The following is a 22,763-nucleotide window of genomic DNA, read 5'->3' as shown; positions in this document are numbered from 1 at the left end:
AAAATGCGCAGACAATAGTGCTATTTGACCAACTGAAGAGTCTTTGCCAAGTTTGGGATGTGGGCTATATAAAAATCAGCTTGTGATAAAAACTGAAGACAACTGTGACAAAAATAAGGATATAATATTAAAATAAATCAAGGGGTATACAGTACTGATACAGGATTTTTGATACAGAAATTCTGATACAGAATTTTTACACAGCAGTAGTGATCCAGGTACAAATGGCAGGATGGCAGGCAATCCATTACAATAGAACTTTTGGTTACACATGAAGTTTAAATTACAAGTTAATACTGCTTTTAAAGGGTAACTAGTTTTATGCCAGAATAAAACCAGTACTTCCTCTTCTAGTGACATTTTTGGGAACATCTCTAACTACAAGAGTTTTCTAATAAAATTAGCTTCATAAAAAAAGAAATTATGTATACTGTACTGTAGCGACTTGCACATAAACTAATTACTGAACCTCTCTGCAGCACACCAAAAAGAATATTTTGCCAGTCTGATAAAAAAAAAAAAAAGGTATAAATTTGAGTCGTTCACACCAGATGGATATTGTGTGTTAGCTGTTGTCATTTTTAATTTGACAATCTAAGGGAAAGAGGCAGGTGCTGCAGGTGTCAAAAATTCTCGTGGCTCACCAGTGTGCAGGGGCACACCAGCTGAAACACTGCTGTACCAGGAATTCTTTAAAAACCCACCTATCAATCTGGACTAAATTAATTGGACCCTCCATTCCTTTGTCCTCACACGGTCCCAGCAGACGCGAGGCCTGCGCAGACGGGCTCCGTGGGCGTCTAGCAGCTCCCACCCTCACTCCATGTCAGAGATGCTGAGGGGTCTGGTGTAGCTCTCCACGCGTCACTGCTTAGGAATCATCAAGAAGCTTGATTTTCATCAGCGACTCCACCAGCAAACTGGACGATATGGACACGCCTCCCCACCACACACATATTTTAAAATGCCACAAGGACAGGGAGGTAAATGGCAAAGAACAAAGTGAGGCCCTTAAAATTCTCTGAGGAGTGAGAGACCAAAGGGTGAGCAAGGATGTGTGTGGGGCAGGGATGGGGGACAAGGGTTTAAGAAAAAAGAAGTGTCTGTAACAAAGTATCAAATTCTTATTGTCCTCATTTTTGTGAAAATGGGTGCTATTGGCATTAAAAAAGCCAGACCAAACCCTAACCCAAACAGGGAAGTGAGAACCAGCCCCATAATGCCTTGAACGTCACATTTCTACCCCGAACTAAGTGTTTTTCAGTAAAAAGAGGTCTTTTAAAAATCAAAGCTAGGACTGTCACTTGGGAGGTTGCGGAAGCACTAGCTTTTCGGTCTGGCACACTATATGGCTGGCACACTATATGGCTGGCACACTATATGGCTGGCACACTAGCAAGGAATGGATCTCACAGGCATCCTGTGGCTGCTCACATTCAAGTTTCTGCTCTAAAGTGATTACTTTCGGGCCAAACAAACAAACCGGTTGGCTGCAGCTCGTGAGCAGGCTAAGCCAGGCATGCATGGACACGTGTGAAGCATCCTCCGCCCAAAAAAGGGAACCTAAAAGAAAAAAAACCGAGTCAGAGCAGGAAAGGTAAAAAACAAACACACAAACCCCACCAAACCCTTCTTGGGAACCTCTTTGACTAATAGCTGGCGTTTGGGGGTCGACAATTCGCCCAGCTGCCCAGCAGTGTGGCCAGCACTTCTCCGCGTTACCCTTTTCCATCCTCCCGCCACCGAGCGTGGCGGCTACTGTCATAGACCCGTTCCCAGGTGAGAGACGAGGCAGCGAGACCAGTACCTTGCCCAGGGTCATACCCAGAACTTGAAGCTCGGCTGGCAGTTGGACCAGAGACTAGGCTTTGAACCACCAAGCTCTACTGCCTTCCCTCTTTCTCACTGTAATTCTTTCTCCTGCTCCTGGAGCCCCCTAAGAGCAGACACAGTGGGCATGACCACAGCCATCTAACAAGCAAATGTAAATTCACAGACAGTAAGCAATACATAGCTTCACACCTTGGCACACAGATGTCAGAGGAATCAAAATCTCGGGGGTGGGAGGAAGGGGGAGAAACAAGAGGGAAACTTGGGAAGGAGCAAGCTTGGTCTGCTGACATGGAAGTAAGCAAACCCCGCCGAGGCAGAGGCCCCGGCCAAAGGCCGGCTCATTCTGAGAGTCCTGGAACCCTGCCCGTGCCACCAACGGGGCTGGTTGAGGAGGGCCAACCAGCAACTGGGCCGGTGGTTCCGTGCAGGGGCTGGTGGCGGGCACTCCACATGCACGTGCCTTCTGCAGGCAGAGAGCCAGTCAGCCCCGCTCCCCAGCAATGGTGCCTCCTGAGAAGCTGCCCGTTGTTCTGCAGGATACGCGGGGGAAGCTCCCCAGCTTAGAGGTGGTGACAGTCGGTGAACTGGGAGGGCAAGTTCCTCAGAATCAGGTAAGTGAGAGGCCAGCGAGCAGACTCCCACCTCAGGGCTGTGCCACAGCTGACACGTTCCTGTTTCCAACCCACATGCTTTTGTCAGCGCCATTCCGGCGTATTTCTGGCTCTATTCCACCCAAAGAGGCCACCGGTCCCCATGGCCTGCCCTGTGAGGAATCTGAGATGCATCTTCAGTGCCTTCTAGATACTTCTTGTGAAGAAGAGGACTGTGCAGACAGTGGCAGAACCATCCTAACCTTTGTTTGGTTTGAGCTGATGGGACAGGCCTGACTCTGGCTGCCCAAGGACCAAGGCTGCTTATTCCGGGTGGTAACTTTGGGTGGGGCCACACCATGTTCTTCTTACCTCCTTTTTCCTCTTTCTTCTCTTCCTCTTTCTCCGTTCCTGCCTTCCATTCCCAAAATGGTTCTGGAAGGGCCAGGGAGACGGTTGAGAACAATGTATATAAAGGGAGGCAGGGGGAGGGGGGGCTGTGTGTGGTGGGCAGGCGGAGCCATCCGTTCCTTTGTCTTTTTGAAAGGGCAACGCTTTCAAGGCTCTAAGGACCGTGTCTCCACGGGCGCATGGCGCCCGCACGGTGCAGACTTGCGCTCGGAATGGTTCTGTCACTGTGTGTGTCAAAGGTGCGTGGGTGCTGGGCTCACCTGCTGACGGAGAAGGTGGGTGCCGCTGGACAAGCTGGGTGACCACAGACAGTAGAAGTTACACTCCATGAACTTCCGGTCCCTTCTGGGACTGTGAGAGCTTCCTCTTTGTCCAGCCTAAGACGACTGTGAGGACCAGTGCTCCTCATTTTGGGGTGATGCTCCCCGCCACCCCCCACAGGCAACATCTAGAGACATTCTTGTTCATCACAACCAAGAGGGCAGTACCACTGACATTTAGTGGGTCGGGGCCAAGGATGTCATTAACCACCCTACAATGCACAGGACAGTCCTTACAGCAAAGAAATGTCTGGCCCCCGTGTGAACAGGCAGCAACCGCCAAGGAAAAGGAGCTGGAAGGAAGTGAACTGAAACTAAAAATAAGTACCAAGCATGTGCCTCTTATCCATGCATCCAGCGGCCATTTACGGAGCGTCACCAGATGTTTTAGGTGCTGCGGACACAGCGATAAAACAAGGGAGGCCCCTGCCCAACATGGAGCGCACACTTCGATTATGAAAGAGAGATAAGCCAGGGAAATACACTGTCACTCATGCCGCCCTCGCCGTGCTCCCTGTCCTGCGCCTTACGCTGTGGTCACTCTGGCTTGTCACATGGGCTGTCGGCGCCAAAAGCAGACAGGAAGGAAAAACAGGCCAAGTCTCACACAGCATCTTAACCCTCCCCTTTCATATGACAGCTCTGATGACAAAGACCACAGTTTCTGACATGACACGCTGAGAGCCTTGCTGATTTCTTCACTGGCCCATTCACTTCCAGATCTACATACACAGGGTGGCAAGCTAATAGGTGTTTGACAGTCACCAATGTGAGCAAGTGCTGACAGACAACGCATATCAGCGGAACAAGCAGAGCCCAGGAGGTAACTGTTCAGTCCAGACTTTAGAATCAACTATACATCAACCCAATGTTCCCACTAGCCCAGCACTCCAAGCGCGTGCCCGGGGAGACATGGAGCAGAGCGCCAGCGCGTAGTGAAGGCATGAGCCTCACCCATTGGCAACAGGTTTTAGAAGAGGAAACAGCGTTTCTCTCCAGTCATGTTGAAGAAGAAACTATATGGGAGATGGGAAGAAAAGCCTAGTCATGTGTCATTTTATCTATCTATCTATCTATCATCTATCTATCATCTATCATCTATCTATCTATCTATCTATCTATCTATCTATCTATCTATTATCTATCTATCTATCTATCTATCATCTATCTATCTATCTATCTATCTATCTATCTATCTATCATCTATCTATCTATCATCTATCTATCTATCTATCTATCTATTATCTATCTATCTATCTATCATCTATCATCTATCTATCTATCTATCTATCTATCTATCTATCTATCTATTTATCTATCTATCATCTATCTATCTATCATCTATCTATCTATCTATCTATCTATCTATCTATCTATCTATCATCTATCTATCTATCATCTATCTATCTATCTATCATCTATCTATCTATCTATCATCTATCTATCTATCTATCTATCATCTATCTATCTATCTATCTATCATCTATCTATCTATCTATCTATCTATCTATCTATCATCTATCTATCTATCTATCTATCTATCTATCATCTATCTATCTATCTATCTATCTATCTATCTATCTATCTAAAAGGCTAAGTGACCGACCGTATGTACATCCGACCGTCCGACCGACTGGCACATATGACGCGCACTGGCAATTTAAAAATAAACACTGATTTGTGCATGCACGAGACATACAAAGCTCTCACTGGCGCCAATCGCATGCAACGCCAGAATGTATCGGAAGACCAACTATTAGCACAATGTACTTCTGAAGCCGAAAAAAAGTGATGTTGTCAACAGAATATTGTTTATTTATTAATCAATTTATATATTATTTTCATATACATTTTACTAATTTTCTTTCATCTCTGACACTTCTATTATAGAAAAAGGGTAAATAGCAATATTAAAATATTTTGTATTTTAATTGTATACTATTATACTAGAAGCCTGGTGCACAAAAATTTGTGCACTTGGGAGGGTCCCTCAGCCTGGCCTGTGCCCTCTTGCAATCTGAGACCCCTCGGGGAATGACCACCTGCTGGCTTAGGCCCACTCCCCAGGTGATTGGGCCTAAGCTGTCAGTCAGACATCCCTCTGGCAGCCCGGGAGCCCTCGGGGGATGTCCACTTGCAAGTGGGGAGCAGGCCTAGCTGCAGTCGGACATCCTTAGTGCTGCTGAGGAGGCAGGAGAGGCTCCCACCACCACCTCTGTACTGGCAGCTGTCAGCCTGGCTTGTGGCTGAGCAGAGCTCCCCCTGTGGGAGCACACTGACCACCAAGGAGCAGCTCCTGCATTGAGCGTAGGCCCCCTGGTGGTCAGTATGTGTCATAGTGACCAGTGGTTCCCAGTCTCTCTGCTGTTAGGGTCAATTTGCATAATACCCTTTTATTATATAGGATAGAGGCCTGGTGCATGGGGGGGGGGCCGACTGGTTTGCCTTGAAGGGTGTCCCGGATCAGAGTGGGGGTCCCGCTGGGGTTCCTGGCCAGCCTGGTGAGGTGCTGAGGGCCGTTTTCAAACTGGCCACACCCCCTTCAGGGTGGGGGTCCCTGCTGGGGTGCCTGGCCAGTCTGGGTGAGGGGCTGATGGCTGTTTGCAGGCTGGCCAAGCCCCCCAGCAGGGACCCTCACCCCATGAGGGTGTGGCCATCCTGGATGAGGGGCTGATGGCTTTTTGAAGGCTGGCCACAGCCCCTTCAGAGTAGGGGTCCCCACTGGGGTGCCAGGCCATCCTGGTTGAGGTGCTGATGGCTGTTTGCAGGCTGGCCATGACTTCCAGCCACCCAAGCTCCCAGTGGAGGCTGGCTGGAAGCAGGTATCTGGGGTTTGTTTAGCTTCTATAATTGAAACTTTGTTGCCCTTTGCGGAGGCCATAGCCAGCCAGAGCAGGCGGGAAGCTTGGCTTCCTCCATTGCCAGGGCAACCAAGCCTCCTGCTTGCTCCAGCTCCGTGGCTGCCGGCCACCATCTTGGTTGGGTTATTTGCATATAGTCGCTCTGATTGGCTGGTGGGCGTGGCTTTGGCATAGCGAAGGTATGGTCAATTAGCATCTTTGTCTTTTATTACTGTAGATATACTATTTTGACATGTAATTTTTTTTGCAGTAATGTAATTACCACACGAATCTTTCTTCTAATTAATTTTCTTTCAATGTGAATGAATCCATGCACCAGGCCACTGGTTTGTAACAAAACTGTTTTGTAACAACTTTTTTGGTACATAGTTCTTTAAAAAATCAAATGGTAGAATAATGCATAAAATAAAACTGAGAGTCCAAAACTCCCAGCTTCTGGTTTTATTAATTATAAAGATTGCTATGTATCTTAATTTGGTTACATTTTAAATTGTTTCTTCAAATTTTTTTGAAATACATATACATTAATATAACCCTAAATAATGCAATCATCAACCTGGCTTCCTCTTGTGAGGAGAGGGTTGACCTGGGCTGGGATGCTGGGCCTTCCCACTGACCTTGGCCTTCGGCTGCGCTGTGCCTCCAGAAGACTGGCTGAACACGGGAGCAGCGGGTTGGCCTCACTGGCCGTGTGAACATCAGTTAGGGGAGCTGTTGGCATGCAGGCCTCGGGCCTCTGGGGCTAGGGAGTCACACAGATTTGCAAAACACAAGGGTGGTAGCTTCTGTGGATCAAGGGGAGCCCCATACCTTGGCCCTTGAATTTGGTAGCACCCATAGAGTTGAGAGACCAAAATAAGCTGTGTGCCTGGGTAGCTGCTGAAGCTCCCAATGAGCAGTAGGTGCTGATCTCCATATTGTGTCTTGTAGGCTAGATTGATGTAGCATGAGGCTAATGGTGCTCAATCAGGGCGATTCCAGAACACAACCCCCTCTGAATGCCCCCCAAACCTGCCAGGGGACACATGTCATAGTCTGGAGACATTTTTGTTGTCACAACTAGATAGCAGATCAAGGCCAGAGATGCTGCTAAACTTCACACAATGCACAGGAAAGCCCCTACAACACAGTTTCTTGACTTCAAGGCTGGTGGTGGCTAGGTTGAGAAGCTCTGCTTAGACTGAGCTGTATGTATTTCCTCAGCATCTCTCCACCAATGGCCAATGGCCCTGCAATCACAGCTGCAATCCTGCCCCCAGAAGGTCAAAAGTAGACAGAGGTTCCTGACATCATGTGATGAAAGATGAGGCAATTAACACATTATGCTTTCCTCTACAATCTTTCACTACATTCTGTAGTGATAGAAGTTATATTTTAGTAGGCATTTTCAAAAATTTTATACTCCATCCTGAAATTACAGCTGTTTACAATGTTCTGTCACAGGTTCAGTCTGTAACAGAAAGTTAATCATTTAAAATCCTCCATTTTCTTTTTACATAAACAAAAAACACATGTTCTAATTTGAATTTTTTTTCTTCAAAAAATAATAATTTGTCATTTAAAAATGCAGCTAAAGAAAGTAAAACTAGTGCTTAAAATTTTGATATAAAAAGTGGAACAAAATAAATATTCAGATTAATTTTTTTGGAGGAAATAGTTAAATTAAAAAATTTCATAAAATAATCCTATATTATTAATCCTCTATATAATAAAAAGGTAATATGCAAATTGACCCTCACACCCTCACAAGATGGCTGCCTATGACAAGGCCGGCAGGGGGGTTAGTGAGAGATGACAAAACAACTGAACAAGCAAGCTGCATGGGGAGACCAGGCCAGGAGGGGGGGGGGCAGCTGGGGACAACCAGGCCAGCAGGGGGGGCAGTTGGGGGTGACCAGGCCAGCATGGAGGGGCAGTTAGGGGCAACCAGGCCAGCAGAGGGGGCTAGTTGGGGGCAACCAGGACAGCAGGGGGGCAGTAAGGGGTGACCAGGCAGGCAGGCAGGTGAGCAATTAGGAGCCTGTGGTCCAGGATTGTGAGAGGGATGTCCAACTGCTAGTTTAGGCCCAACCCAGGCCTAAACTGGCAGTTGGACATCCCCCAAGGGGTCCCGGATTGGAGAGGGTGCAGGCTGGGCAGAGGGGAACCCTCCTCCCCTGCACAAATTTCATGCACTGGGCCTCTAGTAAGTAATAAAAATTAAAAGTATTAAACAACCTATCTAATAATAGACAAACATGGTAATTGATTGTACCTTCGCTATGCTTCCCATTGGCTAATCAGGGTGATTTGCAAATTAACTGCCAACAAAGATGGCGGTTAACCGCCAACAAAAATGGTGGTTAATTTGCATACATAGGCACAATGCTGGGAGGCGAAAGGGGAAGGACAGAAGAAGCCACCTGCCACTGATGGTGATTGGAAACCCAGGCGGCAGGCAAGAGCTGGGTGCCCCCCGGCCTGTGATCAGAGAACCGGGGCTGCCTTTGCCCGTCCCCCAGCCGGTGATTGGAGAAGCCAGGCAGGGCAGGGAAGAGGTGGCCGCCGGCAGCCATCTCTTCCCTGCCCCTCCCCAGCCGGTGATCAGTGATCAGCGAAGCCGGGCGGTGTTCGGGGAAGTACCTGTATTTTTTTTTCCAAAGTACCTGTATTTTTAATAATTTCTTGACATGGTAAAAGAATTTTACATTACGATCCAAGGGTGGTGGGGTGAGGAGCAGCAGAACAATCCAACAAACAAAAAGGGAAACAGAAATGCATGGTGGAAGGGATTTGAAGGGTAGGTAGGGGCATTGCCCAACTAAAATGCAATTGGTTTGTTACTGAGTACTATTCATGGGGAGACAGCATCTTGACTCCTTCTCTATACAGCTTATTGGGAGTAAAAATGATGCATCCAGGTGGAAATAAGACACTGAGAGGGTCACTGGCTGGCTGGCTGCAAATACTGACTCTCCAGTAGAGATAGAATAAAAAAGTGGGGGATATCTCTGGAGGATTCAAGAGATAGGGGGCAACTCTTCTATGGTTTTGACTTGCCCAGCAGATTTCCACATACACACGTGTCCACGCCTATATTTGCATGCACACACATATACACATAACTGACTGCCCTCCCTGGAAGCATAGAAGAAGAAGAAGCCACCCACCTTTGGTCCAGACGCCAGTGCCTGACAAGCCACCCGCTGCAGCCACCCGGAGAAGCTGCCAGCCCTGTGGTCCACGGTGCCAGCGCCTGTGGCCAGGGAAATAGGTTCCCTCTTCTCCTACTGCAGTCATTACTTCAATATTCCCCTTCTGAATTTCTCTCCTGTGCTGCAACCCAACTCCACTTTTCATCAGAAGGATACGGAACAGAGAGAGCAGTCTTAAAAGCTTACATTTTTAAGCCGGTAAGGTTGGTACTTTAACATATAAATGGAAAACTAGAGTCCTTAAGGTAACAAAGGCTACAAAGTATAGGGACAGCGCATGACCTATTATATCCAGCAATCCATATGGGGACTGAAAACTTTGCAATGATGACAACTAGTGAAGATATGAATCAACTAAAATAGTTGACAGGGACAATTCTTCCATCTTTGAAAATATCTACATCAAATCTGTTTAAATAGATTTTCATCTGCATAATATAACACATTCTGACAAGACCACCACCACCACCAATGTGGTCAGTGTTGTGCCAATAAACGTTTAATAACTGAGGGACCTCCCACCCCCAGTACACAAATTTTTGTGCACCAGGCTACTAGTGTAATTATAAATTTCCAAAGCCAACAGATAAGCAGAATGGGATGGAACTGGCTGGTCTTTGTAAACTTTGGAAAGTATAGGTATTAGTAAACTTTAAAATAGGCATCTTTTTTATTATGTATTTTTTATTGATTAAGGTATTACAAATGTGTCCTTATCCCCCCATTGTTACCTCATCCCCCGAGTCCTGTCCTCATAAAATAGGCATCTTTTAAAAACAGCAAAGTATTCCTTGTAGACATATGATTCAGTAACTTATTCTTAATTGTTTAAAAACTTGTTAAAAATGAAGCCATGCTAAAACTATTATTTGCCTAAAAATGTGGTTAAAAAACATGTTCTCCTTTAATGGACTTATATTTTACTCTATTTTTGAATTATCAAATATAAAGTTAAAAACCAATAAGTATAGCCCTGGCCAGTATGCTCAGTGGTTAGAGCATTGGCTTGCCCACCAGAGGGTCTCTGGTTCGATTCCAGGTCAAGGTCTGGTACTTGGGTTGCTGTTTTGATGCTCCCCAACCAAGGTCACATTGATGTTTTTTTCTCACTCTCCCCCTCCTCCTTTCCACTCTTTTAAAAAATTAATGGGAAAAAATATCCTTACTTCTCAGGTGAAGGTTAAAAAACAAACAAACAAAATTCCCTATAATTATAACAGTACAGCCTAGTCAGATCTGAATAGGGTGAAAGTTCAGATCTGCACACTCCACAAGTGAACTGAATCATATGAAATACCACAGTAAACTGAGCTCAGGACTATCAATTCCTACCCATCCTTATCAAGTTCATTCATTAAATATAAGTTCACTTCATCAAAATTAACAGACATTTGTGGCTAATAACTAAGTCAAACCAGAATGGAAAGTTTAAAATTTAAATAGGTGTAGTCTTCACCTATTCATAGCCTTATGTTTTTAGAACACCAATTCCTGTGGCCATGACTAGTTAATCCATTTCTTTCTTTAAAAAAGCAGGGGGCCACCATCAACAAATCCACAAATGACAAGTGCTGGTGAGGATGTGGAGAAAAGGGAACCCTAGTGTACTGCTGGTGGGAATGCAGGCTGGTGCAGCCCCTATGGAAAACAGTATGGAGCTTCCTCAAAAAATTTAATATGGAACTCCCATTTGATCCAGTGATCCCACTTCTAGGAATGTTTCCTAAGAATCCAGAAACACCAATCAGAAAGACTGTATGCACCCTGTGTTCATAGCAGCACAATTTACAATAGCTAAGACCTGGAAACAGCCCAAGTGCCCATCAGTGGACGAGTGGATAAAAGCTGTGGTGCATCTACACCATGGAATACTAGGCAGCTGTAAAAAAGAAGGAACTCTTACCCTTTGAGACAGCATGGAGGGACCTGTAAAGTATCATGCTAAGCAAAATAAGGCAGTCAGAGAAAGACAAGTACTACATGGCCTCACTCATATTTGGAATCTCATGAACAATATAGATCCAGAGACAGAGAACAGACTGTGGAATCCCAGAGGGAAGACGGAGGGGAGTGGGAAGAGATCAACCAAAGAATTTATATGCATACTAGAGGCCCAGGGCATGAAAATAGTGTATGGGGGGGGGGGGGAGGCGTTCCTCTGTCCGGCCTGTGCCCTCTCACAGTCTGGGACCCCTCGGGGGATGTCTGCCTGTCAGCTTAGGCCCAATCCTCTCAGGCACCCACAAAACATCCGGCTGTGAAAACATCTGGGGTTTCTGTCCACCAGGGGGAGAGAGCTTGCAATACAGGCACCCTCTTAAAGGGCCACACACAAGATTTTATTCGCAGCCACTCACCCTGGGTTTCAGCAGAGGGCAGAGCAGCCTACAGCCACATGAGAAATCAAAAGATACCTTGAAACAAATGAAAATGAGAACAAAACAACCTCAAGTCTGTGTGATACAGGGAAAGCAGCCCTAAAGGAAAATTTATACCATTACAGGCCTATCTCAAGAAACAAGAAAAAGTTCAAATAAACAATATAACTTTACACTTAAAGGAACTTGAAAAAGAACAACACAAAGAGCTCAGAGTGAGAAGAAGGAAGAAAATAATAAAGATCAGAGCAGAAATAAATGAAACAGAATCTAAAAAACAATACGAAAAAAAGTAAATAAATAAAAAACAATACGAAGTATAAATGAAACCAAGAGCTAGTTCTCTGAAAAGATAAATAAGATTGACAAACCTTGTCAGACTCATCAAGAAAAAAGAGAGAGGACCCAAATAAACAAAATCAGAAATGAAAGAGAAGTAACAACTGACACCAAAAAATTACAAAGGATTGTAAGAAATATTATGAATAACTATATGCCAACAAATTGGACAACCTGAAAGAAATGGGTAAATTCCTACAAACATGCAATCTTCCAAAACTAAATCAGGAAGAATCAGAGAATCTGAATAGACTGGTTAATTAAAGCAATAATAATAGCCCTAACTGGTTTGGCTCAGTGGATAGAACATCGGTCCGTGGACTGAAAGGTCCCAGGTTCGATTCTGGTCAAGGGCATGTACCTTGGTTGTGGGCACATCCCCAGTGGGGGGGTGTGCAGGAGGCAGCTGATCAATGTTTCTCTCTCATCGATGTTTCTGACTCTCTATCCCTCTCCCTTCCTCTCTGTAAATATATATATATTTTTAAAAAATAAAACAGTAATAATAATAATAATAATAAAAACACTCCCAACAAAGATCCCTGGACTGGATGTGTTTACAGGTGAATTTTACCAAACATTCAAAGAAGAACTAACACCCATCCTTCTCAAACTACTCCAAATATTGAAAACCAGATAATGACGAAGAAAGAAAAGTATAGGTCAATATCCCTGATGAGCATAAATGCTAAAATCTCAACAAAATGTTGGCAAACCTAGTCCAGCAATACATTAAAAAGATCATACACCAAAATCAAGTGGAATTTGTTCTGGGAGTGCAAAGTTGGTATAATATCTGCAAATCAATAAGCACAGTACACCACATAAACAAAATTAAGGATAAAAACCACATGATCATGTAAATAGATGCATAAGAAAGCATTTGATAAAACCCAGCACCCATTATTGATCAAAACTCTCAGCAAAGAGAGAATGAGGGAATATACCTTAATGTAATGAAGGCCCTGTAGGACAAACCCACAGCCAACATCATACTCAATGGACAAAACCTACAAGCGTTTCCCTTAAGAACAGGAACAAGACAAAGATGTCCACATTCACCACTCTTATTCAACATAGTACTGGAAGTCCTAGCCACAGCAACCAGAGAAGAAGAAGAAATAAAAGGCATTGAAATTGGAAAGGAAGTAGTAAACCTGACATTATTTGCAGATGGCATTATATTGTATAGAGAGAACCCTAAAGATTCCACCAAAAATCTACTAGAACTGATAAATGAATTCAGTAAAGTAGCAAAATACAAAATAAATATCCAGAAATAAGTTGCATTTTTAAACACAATGATGAATGATCAGAAATGGAAACTAAAAAAACAATTCCATTCACAATTGCTTTAAAAGAATAAAATACCTAGGGATAAATTTAACCAAGGATGTAGAAGACCTGTATTTGAAAGAAACTGAAGAAGATACAAGCAAGTGGAAGCATATACTGTGTTCCTGGATAGGAAGAAGTAACATTAATGTGTCCATACTACCCAAAGCAATCTACAGATTCAACGCAAGATACCAATGGCGTATTCACAGAACTGGAACAAACATTCCAAAAATTTATATGAAAACACAAAAGACCCCAAATAGCAACAACAATCTTGAGAAAGAAGAACAAAATTGGAGGAATAATACCACCTGATATCAAACTATACCATGAGGCACAGTAATTAAAACAGCATGGTACTGGCACAAAAACAGACACTCAGATCAATGGAACAGAATAGAGAGCTCAGAAATAAACCCACACCTTTATAGTCATTTAATATTTGACAGAGGGGGCAAAAACATACAATGGGCTATAGCTATTCTATTCAATAAATGGTGTTGGGAAAGTTGAACTGATACGTGCAAAAGAAAAATGAAACTAAACCACCTCCTTACTCCTCACATAAGAATAAACCAAAATCGGCTTACAAACTTAAATGTTAGACTTGAAGTCATAAAAATCTAGAAGAAAACACAGGCAGTAAAATCTTGGACATTTCTTGTAGCAATATTTTTTTCTGATATATCTCCTTGGGCAAAGGAAAAAAAGAAAAAGCAAGCAAATGCGACTAAATCAAACTAAAAGGTTTTTGCGCAGCAAAGGAAACCATTTGAGGAAATGAAAAGACAGCCACGTAATGGGAGAACATATTCACCAATGAGACATCTAATAAGGGGTTATCATCTGAAATTTATAAAGAACTTATAAAACTCACCCCCCAAAAAACCCCCCACAAACAATCCAATTTAAAAGTGGGCAAAGGATCTTAAAAGACACTCTCCAAAGAGAATGTATTGATGGCTAAAACACATGAAAAGAGGCTCAAAGTCACTAGTCCTGAGAGAAGTGTAAGTTAAAATGACAATGAGGTATCACCTCACACCTGTCAGAGTGGCTACTATCAATTAATCAACAGACAACAAGTGCTGGTGAAGATGTGGAGAAGAGGGACCCTCCTGCACTGCTGGTGAGAGTGCAGACTGGTGCAGCCACTGTGGAAAGCAGTACCGAGCTACCTCAAAAAATTGAAGCTGGAACTGCCCCTGAACCACCAATTTCACTTCTGGGAATTTATCTGAAGAAACCAGAAACAGTAAATAGAAAGAATATATGCACCTCTATGTTCCTTGCAGCATTATTTAGAATAGCCAAGATTTGGAAGCAGCCCAAGTGCCCATCCGTAAATGAATATATAAAACAGCTGTGGTACATTTACAAAATGGAATGCTACTTACCCGTAAAAAGGAAGAAAATGTTATCCTTTGCAACAGCATGGATAGACTGGAAGAACAGGATACTAAGTGAAATAAGGTAGTCAGAGAAAGACAACTGCCATGTAATTTCACTCAGCTGTAGACCTAATGAATAAACTGAACTAGTAAGCAAAATGGAGACAGACTCAGAGAGAGCAGGCTGACAGCTCCCGAGGTGGACGCTGGGCAGAGTGGAGGGATTGAACAAGGAAAGAGAAAGAACTCATGGTGTGGACAGCACTGTGGTAATTATGGGGGGTGGACGGGAGTGGAAGAAGGTATAGAGCAGTGGTTCTCAACCTTCCTAATGCCGCGACCCTTTAATACAGTTCCTCATGTTGTGGTGACCCCCAATTTCATTGTTACAAATTGAACATAATGAAAGCATAGTGATTAATCACAAAAACAATATGCAATTATATATGTGTTTTCCCATGGTCTTAGGCGACCCCTGTGAAAGGGTCATTCGATCCCCAAAGGGGTCACGACCCACAGGTTGGGAACTGCTGGTATAGAGGAATACATGGTGATGGGGAAAACAAAATAAATAAAAATATCTCTGATTTGGAAAACTCATTGGAACTATAAGATGAGACAAATCCCCACTTTGGACTGTTAATCCTCATCCACACAAGCCAGTTCCAGTCCATTGGCTTCAATGCTGTTCCATAAACACAGCAGCTTTTGTGGAGGAAGAAGTGGTTAGACGTTAAGACCACAGACAAGAAGAGACGCCTGGTGTCTGCCACCTGACCTGGCACTGTGACTCAGCAGTCCCCGAAGCCCTCAGTCTGAACATCGGTGTGTGGAGACAGGACAAAAGCAGCCATTCTTTCCAGCGCCCTGAGCACCGCACACACAGCACTGACAGGTCCAGCAGGCGCAGCTCCTGCTATGAGCACAAGACCTGTCTCTTCACCTGGCTTAGCCGCAGGCTGCGACCCTCCTGGGGTGAGTGAGGCTACGCTGCAGAGCAGCACGTCCCAAGGACAGGCTGAGCGGAGGCTAAGCTCTCAGCAGCGGACTCACACGTACCACGACCGACATTCAGAAAGGAACATGCCCATGGAGACCGGTGCCCAGGGGAGACCGGTGCCCAGGGAGATCGGTGCCCACAGAGACCGGTGCCCAGGGAGACTAGTGCCCAGGGAGATCGGTGCCCACAGAGACCAGTGCCCATGGAGACCGGTGCCCAGGGGAGACCGGTGCCCAGGGAGACCGGTACCCAGGGAGACTGGTGCCCAGGTGAGACCGATGCCCAGGGAGACCAGTGCCCACGGAGACCGGTGCCCATGGAGACTGGTGCCCAGGAGAGACTGGTGCCCAGGGAGACGGGTGCCCAGGGAGACTGATGCCCAGGAGAGACCGATGCCCAGGGAGACCGGTGCCCACAGAGACCAGTGCCCAGGGGAGACCAGTGCCCAGGGAGACCAGTGCCCACAGAGACCGGTTCTCAGGCAGCTGGGCCAACGGCACCTTCCCGAGGTTTGGAACCAAGACAGATGACTGTGGTTTAAGACCTTCCCAGTTCTAAATAGCCAAGACTAAAGGTGCATGTCATGCTTAAAAATGACAGTACAGTCGCGAGCGATAAAACCCGAGGGGAAGAATGGTCTAAACGTAACAGGAAGTGTTTCTCAAGTAAACCACAGGAGAGCTACACTCAGCTTCAGATGTGTCCCAACAACCAGAGTCCCTACTGCAGACAAGCCACGGAACTCAGCCACGCCAAGGTAATCATTACGCTTCTTCCGAGAAAGTGGCAACAGGAACCTCGCCTGCGCCTGTGCAGTACCGGGAAGATGCTTGATTCAGCTGCAGCTTTAACCTCTCTGCACACGCGGTAAAAGCGGAGTGGAATCCACTTTGCTTCGGTAACATTTAGAGGGGCCACTGCAGAGACAGCTCTGCCTGCAACAAGCTACCTGGCCCGGGCGCATCCCTCTGCCCTGGACTTCACTTTACTGCTCGGTAAATGCGGTCATGGGACTAGAAAGCAAGGCATTGCGTCGTCCCTGGAGGAGTTTGCATTTCAAAAGTTTTGAATCTTTTGGGCAAGGACTGTCCAGGCTCCCCACACTTCTCTGCTCCCTCCCACCTCCCACCCACCCCTGCTAGAGGCCCATAAACCAGCTGGGGCCGCAGGCAGGGGCCTGCAGCACAACCCATAGCCCCACTCACCCTGCCCTCCTATGCTCATACCAATTCTTGCCAATGACGCTTCAAAGGTATGGCTTAGGCCACTCTGATAGTGACCTGTTAGATAATATACAGTGGAAAATTAACTATCATTAACCTCTAGGACTGTGAACAACCTATCCTATAGTCAGTCAATTACTTTTATATCTTAAATTAAGATAGAAGACTAGTTGTATTATCAATGATTTTCGGACACAAACAGACAAACACAAAACAACAGATGGCAGCTGCCTCCACTTTGCTCATAGGTATATAAATTCTTATGTTCTGAACGCAGACACTAACAGCACAGCACACACCTCTACCACAAGACACAACTGATTTACTTCTGCCTTAGCAGTAGGTCTGATATAAAAAATCTTTTCAAGAACTTCTATACTCTTATTTCTGCAAAGAAACATATGATGGTATATGATGGGATATATGTATATATACATACACACACACACTGAGTGGCCAGATTATGACCACCTGACGTTTGTAGGCACATTAGCCGTACACTGCATCGTATGGGATATGGAAGCCGAAGGCCTGTTCAAACACCTTTGCTGTCTGAAGTTACCAAGATAAAATGTCTCCAACTCGCACAGGAGCACAAGGATTGGACAGTCGAGCACTGGAAAAAAGTCACGTGGTCCGATGAATCACGTTTCCAGTTGCATCATGCAGATGGCAGAGTGAGAATTTGGGGGAAACAACATGAAAGCATGCACCCCACATGCATGAGTACAACCCTTCAAGCTGGTGGGGGCAGTGGTATGGTTTGGGGCATGTTTTCCTGGCATGATTTGGGCCCTTTAATTCGTGTGGAACAACGTCTGAATAGCACAACATACCTAAGTATTGTTGCTGATCAAGATCATCCTATCATGTGGATGGCATATCCCAATGGAGATGGCTTCTTCCAACAAGACAATGCGCCATGCCACGGTGCTCGTATTGTGCAGGAGTGCTTTCAAGAACATGAGGGAGACTTTACCTTGCTTAGGTGGCCCCCACAATCACCAGATCTCAATCCAATGGAGCATTTGTGGGACGAAGTTAAAAGAGCCATCAGGCAGCTGGTTCCACAACCATCAGATCTCACAGAACTGGACAGTGCTATTCATCAGGCATGGTGCCAGATTCCTCACATCACCTTTCAACATCTCGTGGAGTCAATGCCAAGAAAAATCGACGCAGTATTGAAGGTAAAAAGTGGCCCAACGAAGTACTGGTGGGTGATCATAATAATCTGGCCACTCATGTTCAAATATAACCCACGTTCAAAGGCTGTTAAATCGTGTTGTTTACCCACATCTTCAGAAAAACATCACTTCTATTGTTGTGGTAAACAACCTGCTTCCCCATTTATAATGGTCTGGCCCTCTAGCAACTTAAGCATGAAATTATAGCTAATTTGCCTACAAACGTCAGGTGGTCATAATAATCTGGCCACTCAGTGTGTGTGTGTGTGTGTGTGTGTGTGTGTGTGTGTGTGTGCTCCTAAATGATTTTAAACAAATTCATGTGTTTGAAATTATTTTTATGAAGTATCTCTAATGTCATGAGAACTATGACAGGAAACTGATCGCCAGACTGAGTTAGAGGACACAATTCTTTCCAACGGAAGGGGAGCGGGCAGAGCAGGTGGTTTCACTGTCATCTTCTCTAACTTCCATGCCCCGGGCTGCATGCCACACAGGGCTTGCTCAAGGTGAGGGCACTGCAACAGGAGAGAACCACTGTGAGTACAAGTGCACATACTCACTTTACGGGACCGTGGGTGGCAGCTGTCTCCTGCTCTGCCCATGGGTGTGCAAAGCCTTAGGCCCCGAATCCAAATGCTGACAGCACAGCACGTGTTCCCAACACACTGGAAGTCATCGTTGCAAGCCTGGAATGACACCAGCAAGCATAAATATAGTGGGAGAGACTCAGGGGGGGCATCTAAAAATAGCAACAAAAAAGCGCTTTAACTATCCAACTGCTCTGTGATAATAACCCCATATATAAAAAACTGCAATCTTCATTTACTTGTCCATGTTTGCCATAAAATATAATCAGAAGAGATTTTCCTAGTTTTTTTAAAAAATGGCCTAAAAATGACTCACACATTATGAAAACCTTAAACACAATTTTTTAAAAACCAGTTATCTTTTTCTAGTGCTTTATTGAATTTGCTTTGAACTTGAAAAAAGTGAGTCTATATTAATCTTATACCGTACACAGCCACTAAACACTACACAAGTCAAATCACGAGACTATATGATTATTAACTGAATACATTGGGCCCAGTTTTTCCAAAGGGATTTACATGGTCTCTAAGTCTGGCATGAACTGCTTCAGACCCATCAAGGCACTGATGTAAATTTTAGAAAGACTCATTTTCCTTTTAAAATATTTGCATTTTGGTTCTTGACACTTGATGTTTCTCACACCACTGACTTGATTTTCACCATTTCCTCTTTAAAGAAAGAAATCTCATAGGGTGAGAATGGGCAGACCAAGGCTTTCCCTTATGTTACTCTTTTATCGCCAGTGAGTAACCTGCAAAAAGAAAATTGTTGGCTTAGCATATACACATGTGCACATTATAAAACCAATGGAGCTTCTATCGGAGCCATCAGAGGAGAAAATGCTATTGTTAACAGTGATGACTCAGGGCACCTGCTCCCAATACAAACACTGTAAATACACACAATTAAAGAATCAACTACAGCCCTCACTGGTTTGGCTCAGTGGATAGAGCGTCGGCCTGTGGACTGAACGGTGCTGGGTTCAATTCCAGACAAGGCATGTACCTTGGTTGAGGGCACATCCCCAGTAGGGGGTGTGCAGGAGGCAGCTGACTGATGCTTCACTCTCATCGATGTTTCTAACTCTCTATCCCTCTCCCTTCCTCTCTGTAAAAAATCAATAAAATATATTTTTTTTAAAAAGAATCAACTATGAAGGAATTCCATACTGTGATAAATAGAAATAAACAATGAAGTCTAAATTTATATGCTTAAAAATCGATCTGAAGGGCTATTGTTCTTTCCTAGAATCATCCAAAAATAGGATGCTTTGTTTGAATGGTGTGTAGTAATCTATTTTGCCAACATTAAGGTAAAAACATCCTGTCTTATAAAATATGTAAGAAATAAAAAAATTTATAATTTAGGCACAAGTTTAAAAGTACATTTATTGGAAACAACTAAAGCATTCCTTCAAAATTCTAGTTTTGGGGACAGCCATAACTTCTTAAATATAAACACATGGACACACTTTATTACTTTTAATTGATTTATTTACCCTGCTAACACTTTTTTCTCAACCTATTTAAAACAAGTATCTGTACTAAGACTACAATTTCCACCTTGGGGTGTTTGGACATTTATCGGAAAATATTTAATCATTTCCATCTTCCAGCTCTTATCTGTATGCCAGGTATCATGCCCATGTGGCTCTCCCAACCATCAGTGAAATGTTCAGTACATGATGTTTCCCAATGTGGTTTTAACAAAATGATGATATGTATATATATACTTATTGATTTCAGAGACGAAAGGAAAGGGAGAGAGAGAGAAACATCAATGATGAGAGAGAATCATGGATTGGCTGCCTCCTGCTCGCCCCCTGCTGGGGATCCAGCCTGCAACCCAGGCATGCACCCTTGACCAGAATCGAACTTGGGACCTTTCAGTCTGCAGGCCGATGCTCTATCCACTGAACCACACCAGCCAGGGCTCAATGACTTTAAATGACTACATATATTCGCCCAAACAGTAAGTGTTTAAGGTGGAGGTTTCAGGCCATATTTTATTCCAACAGATGCTCAAGACCCCGCATTCTGAAGCCCCACCAACTCTATTAGACAATCAAAATCCAGCCAAAAATCTTTTAAAATTCAACCCATCGCTTGGATGTTTAATATCCTATGAACAATATATCCAGATAAGTTATTTAGTTTTTCATTTGACTCCAGATGGTTCCTGTCATGGAGACATAACTGCATTTCTTCATTGCCGTGCAGCTTTAGAGACTCGTAAAAGAATTCTCCTTTTGTAACAGAGTTAAAATCACAACAAACAGCACACATACTATATAACAAGCCCGTCTAAATCTCTCTATAGATAAACATCCAATGTGATAAAGATTTCATTTTGTAACAAGAAGCTTCAGTTTCTGGAAATATTTACAAAGAATTGCATAGGGTTATATATTTTTAATTAGACAGCTGCTTCCTAACGCCCTTCAGCCTTAAGCCATTGCAGATCTAGCCAAACTGTGTTGTCCTGTGAATGGAACAAAAAGATACTTATATTGCAAAAGAATTTTGTGCTCAGAGGATTAGCAGAAATTTTAAATGAGCCAGCAGGAGAAGAGGGGGGAAATCATGTTTCAATTCTCATGTATTAGAAAGACCTATAAAAACATTTTTCAACCACACCAGCTGGCTACTTTCAAAGGTATTCAAATACATTTTGTAAAAAATCTCTAAATGACTCTAATAAATATCACAACTCTTACAGTTGCGTATCTCCTGGGCGGAACCACATACTGCTGAGGTCCCAGGGCTCACAATGTGCTCTGAGACTGCTAATTAGCATGGAGACAACAGAGCTTTATTTTCTCAAGACAATGACATTTCCCTTCGATTTAAATGTTATTTCATTAACATTTCAAATATGGAAGTTTTATTTAAATCCTAGAACGTGGACTTGGATATTTGGAGCAATTTAATGGAGGTGTAAAGTAATTTCAGACTTGGAAGAAAGGAATAAGGACATGACAGCGGGTTTGCACTGTTGATGTAAAGTGGACCGGACCTGTGGATTCTGTACTAGGAATTCACCCTCAGACCCACACAAAGACCTCTGGGCGGGGAGAAGGGTGAGTTGGCGCCTCCTCCCGATGCAGATTTCTCTCTAAGCTGAAGCCTTCGCAGGGCCCCCTTTCCCATCATTTGCAGGAGCAGGAGGTGCTTCATCGGGAACTGGAAATGGGAAACTTTCATAGGGAGACTCTCAAGACGCGGGGGAAAAACACCCCCCACCCCCCAAACAAACAGAAAACCCTGGGACCCAGAAAGAAGCACCCACACTGCTTTTCAGAGCGCACACATGGCCTGGGACCAAGGTCTTTCCAAGCGATTCTGTGGGGGACGCGTGGGGAGCAAGTCCCCGCTACAGAGGAGGGGGCCGGGCGGGGTATGCGCCAGGCCCCGGCAGTTCAGCAAGGGCCTCGGGGTTCCGGTTCAGGCGGCACGTCCCGGGATAGAGCTTGAGGGGACTGAAGAGCATCTTCCCGCGGACAGAGAAGGACCAGACCCCAGGAGGGTGCGGGGAGACAGGCGAGGCAGGTGGGGAAGTGCGACGAAGGCGCCGAGGGCGGCACTTGGTCACTTTTCTTGCGGGGCGCGCCCAGGGTCCGTGCTGTCGGGCACCCTCCTAAGTGCGCCACGGGGCGGCCCAGGCGGGTCCCGACGCCGGGACCCCCTCCCCGCGGCCCTCGCCGCCCTCGCGGTGCCTTCCCCAGCCTCGCGGGCGCCCGCCGACAGGTGCGGGGCTGCTTACCCCGGTGATGACGGCGGCGTCCCCGGCGCGGGGAGCGAGCAGCAGCGGCGGCAGCAGCAGCAGCAGCAGCATCGGGGCGCCGCGCGGGTGCCTCATGGCGCCCTCGGGGCTGGCGGCCGTGGGGGCGGTCGGGGCGGTCGCTCGCTGGGGCGCAGAGCTTCGGGCTGGCGGCGCCGCGAGCCTCGGGCGGTTATAAAGGCGAGCGCGGCCGTGACTCAGCCGCGGGCGCTGCGGGCACCCCCGCCCCCGCTCCCACGCCAGCCCGCGCCCCGCCTCGGGCGCCACGCAGGCAGCCCCGGGAGCCCCGCGCCCCGCGCCTGACTCGCCCCGCGTGGCTGCCGGGCT

At 45.4% G+C, this 22,763-nt stretch overlaps 1 protein-coding gene across 3 annotated transcripts; it reads right to left on the bottom strand.

Moving 5' to 3' along the window:
• Window positions 1-1,458: 1,458 nt before the first annotated feature.
• On the bottom strand, window positions 1,459-22,514 carry PROK2 (prokineticin 2; the record flags this gene model as incomplete). Of its 3 annotated transcripts, XM_081106423.1 has the most annotated exons (4): window positions 1,459-1,563; window positions 2,796-2,858; window positions 18,629-18,754; window positions 22,419-22,514. In XM_081106423.1, 4 exons carry the CDS (start codon window positions 22,512-22,514, stop codon window positions 1,459-1,461), a joined length of 390 nt encoding a protein of 129 aa, XP_080962549.1. The 3 variants fall into 3 exon arrangements, with proteins under 3 accessions (XP_080962549.1, XP_080962550.1, XP_080962551.1); XM_081106424.1 differs by lacking the exon at window positions 2,796-2,858; XM_081106425.1 differs by lacking the exons at window positions 2,796-2,858; window positions 18,629-18,754.
• Between the last annotated feature and the right edge of the window lie 249 nt (window positions 22,515-22,763).

Source organism: Myotis nattereri (assembly GCF_964212035.1).
Source record: "Myotis nattereri genome assembly, chromosome: 14".
Lineage (NCBI taxonomy): Eukaryota > Metazoa > Chordata > Mammalia > Chiroptera > Vespertilionidae > Myotis > Myotis nattereri.
The sequence above is the reverse complement of the archived record's forward strand: the minus strand, read 5'-3'. Positions and strand labels throughout refer to the sequence as shown.